General features: G+C 24.3%; 1 protein-coding gene across 1 annotated transcript in view; it reads right to left on the minus strand.

The window, feature by feature from the left end:
* LOC411639 (cytoplasmic dynein 2 heavy chain 1) overlaps window positions 1–2,641 on the minus strand; it is a 33,763-nt gene extending 31,122 nt beyond the window's left edge. Inside the window, exons 1-3 of the mRNA XM_026441371.1 lie at window positions 2,282–2,641; window positions 455–783; window positions 95–257 (exon numbers count right to left, since the gene is read on the minus strand). Coding sequence (XP_026297156.1) covers window positions 95–257; window positions 455–783; window positions 2,282–2,518 — 729 coding nt within the window. The 5' untranslated portion in view covers window positions 2,519–2,641. The remainder of the gene's footprint in view (window positions 1–94; window positions 258–454; window positions 784–2,281) is intronic.
* Window positions 2,642–6,401: the final 3,760 nt, after the last annotated feature.

Below are 6,401 nucleotides of genomic sequence, written 5' to 3' on the forward strand. Positions count from 1 at the left end.
TTTTTTTGACAAAAGTAAAAGTATTAATAACTCAGAAAACACGTAGAAATATTACACAGAATTCTGATAAAATTTATAGTCTCGATCTTTTTACCTCCTCAATCGAATTCTTTACAAGAGACACCACTTCGTTCCCGATAACATCCAAAAAAGATTTCATACGTTCCTCGGTGTACACCAGATCCCCTAACTTCCACAAATCGTCGACATAGCCGGACACAACTTCAACAGCGTCATCCACGCTAATCAATCCGTCGCTATGTAAAAATAAATAGAGAAGGGAATATACTTATCGCCACGTTTAAATCTTTCATGCTTTATGTACCAATTATAACGAAAAAGCGTTATCCTCGAAACGATTTATATTGCACAAACTTGAAGGGGAGGATTAATGTACGGGGATAAAATTTCTCCCAATTATAAAATTCGAAACGACTTCTTTTTTTTATAGCACCTCGCAACAGCAGCCCGCTCCAACTCGGCCCTGATGCTCCTCAAGATTTTTACACCCTCTCCATAGATCATTTTGTCGTGCGATCGTTTCGCGCTCTCCCATATTTTCCTCCAATAATTCTCCTCCTCGTGCACGGATCTCGCAGCTGACGAGCCGAGAAGATTCTCCTCCAGTTTCTTCAAATAGGACGAATCCAGACCGGAAGAACGAAGCGTTGGCGCCCATACTTGACGGAGAGCCTCGATCAGCGTCGATCCTTTTCCACACCCGGTAGTCATGACGTGAACGAGGTCGTGGAAATTCTTCTCCGTCACTGATGCCTCTGTTAACTGTATTAAATGTATTTGTTTCGATCGATCTTGTAATTACAATTAAAGATATTTATTTGGAAATTTAATAAAAATAAAAGTGATGATCTATAATTTGATTGTAGATAGTTAATATTCTTGTGAGAATAATTATATATTTATGATCACGTTTTTAGCTGTATAGATTATCGATGTTATTAAAAATTATCCACATTAGTTTTAATTTTGAAAAATTATTTATTCGAAAGGAGTTGCCAATTTTTAAACAAAATTTCAAAAGTTCTATTTCTCCATTTTCTTGTATATTTGAATATATCATTTTAATTATTGAGAATTATCTGTTCATGAAAATTCATATGTTTATAACAAAAATTTTTTATGAAGACATTAATATTAATATTATTTTTGTATGTATAATTTATTTTGTATTACTTTACAAACATTTTTCTATTTTATTTGTATTACATATATAACAATATTTTATTTTTTGCACATAATGGTAATTCTCATAATAATGAAATATTATGAATGCATAATTTGCATTTTAATAATTTTCTGTTTGAAAAAATTGAAACTTCATTATGAATTCAGTTTAATTTTCTTCAATTAGAATTTTATTATTAAATTTTATTATTAAAATCAAGCTGTTTTTTGAGTTGAATTAAAGCTATTCTTGACACGAATATAGGGAAAATTTGATAAAAGACAAGAATATATTAATTTGAATCATCCTAGCAGAACAAGATATAAAATATTTACATATTTTTACAATTATTTCACATACTTTGAAGAAATAAAATCTAATTATAAGATAATATATTACTTGAACAATAATTTTTCCATTATTTTATAATAATGTATTATAAAAGTCTTAAGAAATTCATAAATTTTCACGAAATAAATATTTATATTGTGCAAAATATAAATATTCTTCTTTTTCTCCTCGATTTAATTATTATTTTATTAATTTTCATTGGGAAAATAATTATTAATTTTTAAAACATTATATATTCCTTTTTATTAAAAATATATATTTTATAATATAAAATATAATAGCATAAATCTTTCAGGCCAACATTTCTCAGAGTTAATTCTGTAATTAATTTTTCCAAGCTAATTAAACAAATCTATTAAGTTTTATGTAGTTTTTGCACAACCATGAAGAAAATTGTAAAAAAATTTATTATATATATATATTATATTCGAATATCTACTTTAAAATCATAAAACTAAAAAAAAATAACGACTTTTAAATATTTGTAACTTATATTTTCCAACGACAATGGATATATTCATATATAAAATGATTCCAACGTGTTATTGAAAAATTATTGAAAAATATCGAATAACATTTATATTTTAAGGTTACGTTAATGATTCCATTTCTACTAAAACAAGAGAAAAGTTAATCAACATATAAAATAAACATCTAAAATGAATATCATAAATTCATCACTTTTTATAAATATTTTCACAATATTTTCACAAAAACAGATTTTATCTCCAATTATTTTCTTACCTTAAAGAAAACCAATGTGTTTCTGCCAATAGGCAATTCATTGCTCAACTTCAATTGCATTTTCTTCTCCTCCTCGTCAGCCGGTTGTGCACACAGAATTCTGCACGAGGCTCTGTCCAAAAAATTGTCCAGCACTTCCTCTTCGTCCCTAATTGTATCATTGTCTTTCAGAGGAACGCCGAAAAAATGGCCTGCGGTGGACACTATCAGGGATCTCCGCTTGTCAAGCACCACCATTTTTGTAAATAGTGGAAATATTCTTTCAAAAACCGCGGTAATTTCGTGAAACGAACGTTCTCGTTTACGCTTCCATTACGAAGTTTCCACGAAACGTCGACCAAATGACCGTCCTTGTCGCGTGGTGATCGTTCAAGTTGTCATGACGACTCTTGGCCAACACAAACCTGCTGTCAGCCGATTCCACGTGCTGGCAGGATCGTACTTTCATATACTAAGCAGTGGTTGAAGCAATAAGGGTGCCATTTTTTATTATAAGCAAACTTGTGAATTTGGAATTTTAAAGTATTGAATGGATTTTGTGAATAATGTATTAAAGAGTGCCATTTTTTTATAAGTAATTATAAAATTTGAAATAAAGAGATAAAAGGATTCTTGTGAATGTTATATTAAGAAATAATTTAAAAAAATAAGATTGTCATAAATGATTGTAAACTTGAAATTTTGAAGTGTTGAATGGATTTGCGAATAGTGTATTAAGCAATGATTAAAGCAATAGAGGTATTATTTTTATTATGAATAATTTTAAAATTGGAATTTTAAAAAATTCAAAGGATTTTTATGAATAATGTATTAAGCAATTAAAGTAATAGAGACGTCATTTTTGTTATAAATAATAGAACTTGGAATTGAAAGAACTTTTATGAATAATTTATATAAATATTTGTTCAATGTTTTAGAAATTTTTATTACCTATGATAAAATTATTTCATATAACAATTGATATTATTATATTTATTATATTTGAACATTGATTAATTAATATTTTTAACTTGATTTATTGAATAATGACTATTAATCTGATAGAAATATTCACCATAAATAATTTTAATATAAATATTTACTTGTTGATCATTGATTAAAAATAATCATCAATTAATTGTTTTTTCTTAATAGATATTTAATTAAAATTATATATAATATAAATATTAACTATATATTGATATTAAATTTAAAGTTAGATTAAAAAATTAATATTTTGTTAAAGAGAATGCTCAGAAAGTAATTAATAAAATTAATACAAAAAGAAAAAAAATTTATCAAGATAATAAAGAAATAATAAAGAAATTTATTATAATGTTATTATAAATTAGATAATTAAGATAAATTTATTAATACTTACAATAGTTTACGAAAGTATATATGTACAATCCATTATGCTCTATATATTCAAAGTTTTATTGAAAGCAAAAAATTTGTTTAAAGAATTAAAAAATTAAAAAATTAAATTTATATATTTCTAATGAAATTTTATGAATATATAATTTTTTTTTAATATTCAAAGTTTTATTATTTTTTTCATAGTTTTATTATTTTTTCATATAATTCCATAATACATAAAATTTTAAATTATAAAATGTTCAAAATTTATTTCAAAAATTCTATCACTCTGTTGTAAAAAATATTAGACAAAATTGTATTTAAAACTTGATTAAATTTTTAGGGATTTCATTCCAATCTCCAAAAGATATTCTGTCAATTAATTAAAAAAATTACTTCATGTATAATTTATTAAGCTCTACATAAACTTTTAATTCAACTAATTAATTAAAATCAGAATTTTTGAGTTACATAAATTTCTCTGTAATGTAATATTTGCATATTTCATACATGTATACTATATATTGTAGATAGAAACTTTAAAAATAGTAATATTTGCTTTTATTGATGTAATTTATTATGTAAGGAATTTGATTATTACGTACATATAAAAGTATGCATCAAACAATTTTCACTTAAGCATTGATTAATATCAATTATAAAATACATAATGCAAATAGACAAAATTACGTCAATAAGAAAATATGTGAGAGAAAAAGGAAGACAGATTCATTGCTCATGATTCGACTTCTGACTCAGGTTCTTGCTACTTTGTATTTCTAATATTGTTGATATTAATTTATAATTATCATCCTAAATCCTATGATAATATGATTATCACAATAAATCTCTACTTCTCATTTTTATAAATTACACAAATAGAATATTACAAATGGACAAGTTTAAAATAATGTAAAAATAAAACAAAAATAATAAAAATTTATTTGGAACAAACCATTTAAACTTTCTTCAATATATCAATACTATTATTAAACCAACGAAATATGTTTATTTAAGATAATTCGTTTTTGCAATTATTAAAAATTTGCAAAATTAAAAATATATATATAATATAATAAATGTAATATTAATATTATATATCTTATATTATTATATTATTATAAATATTTTAGGAATATCTTTTCCATAAACCAATCTCATTCTTTAAAAATTAAAATAATATTTTTCTCGGGTATTTCCACAATTTTATTTAAAATAAAATAAATACTTGAATAAATACAACAAAATTTTCTTTGGATAAATACGTATTCATAATTTTCGTAAAACATAATTCTATCCTTAAACGTTTCAAAATGGCGTATGAAAAATCTTTCAATTAATAGCTGTATTATATTCCAACGAAAGTAAATAAATAAGAAGATGGATGCGCAAAGATCCCGACTATTGTTAACCGCTATTACCGCCTAATATTTGCATAATCAGATTATAACTGGCATCCACGCCTCGAATAAGCAATCAGAGTACATTCCGATGAGCGAGGCCAATTTATGCGTGCATACGTATTAACTGTCCATGCATACTTCCGCCCGCAGCAAATGGCGTGTGCGATTGGAGAAGAAGGGAGCCGTGGCGGTTACCATTTATCGGAAATATAAGTGATGGAATGACGTGGTCAACGTGGATGTATCTGTTTATATATACGTCGTTTAATAGAATTTCATACGTTCCTGATTATGGCATTACATTGTTCGAAGAGTAATTTGTTACTGTAATTAATTAAATGATTCGAAATCATTGAATAACAATAGGGTACAATTGCCACTTGATTTAATCCATTAACGTTATAATATGTAAACGTTAAATTGATAATTTTCGTATAAATGATTTTGATGGAAAAGTTTATTAAAAATTTATATAAGAAGAAATAGAAAAATTATTAATCGTTATATCGAAATTGTTTATTAGTAGAACATTAAATAAAAAATTATGTAAATCGTGTGACGTTTTCGTGTCTTATATATTAATCAATTACGTTTGACATTTAATAATTTTCGATATTAATATGCTTAATTACATGTTGCATATAAATACTTTCATTATCTTGATCGTTGTACACTTTGTACATATTTTTCTGTGTGTATACGATCTTGATCGTGCAACATGATTGATCATATCGAATATTGTCTTTACAGTCTTTCTCAGTCGTTTTCTTCTCTTGTGTATAATAAAAAGATGTATAAAATTGTATGATGTAATAAAATTGTAAGATGTAATAAAATTATATGATAACATTTATTAATCTGAAAATAATAATAGAACTGTACAATTTTAGAAATATAACGAGAACTAGAATAATTCAAATATATTTTTTTTAAATTTATATTAAAATAAATACCATATATTAATAATATACAGATTGTTAATAAAACACAGATACATTAATCGACAATGAATACATCAAATGTATATAAAATGTATTAATAATAATAATATATAAATATATTAATGTACTAATTAATATATTAAATTAATAATAATATAATAGCAATATAATAATATAATAATAATTAATATTGTATATGAATATATTAATTAGTAATTAATTTAAAAAAGAATAACCACAAAAGATATTTGATTATTATCTTTTGTATTTTTAGAAAGAAAAATATTGCTAAAAATAAATTTTTTTATCTTATTTTCAAAACATTGAGAAATTAGAAATTATATATATTATTAATACGTTTGAAATTAGCAGATAAATGCGAAAGTAGCTTTTTCAAAAATCTTTACAAAACATATGAATAATAAATGATATCCCGAG

This window comes from Apis mellifera, linkage group LG6 (genome assembly GCF_003254395.2).
Source record: "Apis mellifera strain DH4 linkage group LG6, Amel_HAv3.1, whole genome shotgun sequence".
NCBI lineage: Eukaryota > Metazoa > Arthropoda > Insecta > Hymenoptera > Apidae > Apis > Apis mellifera.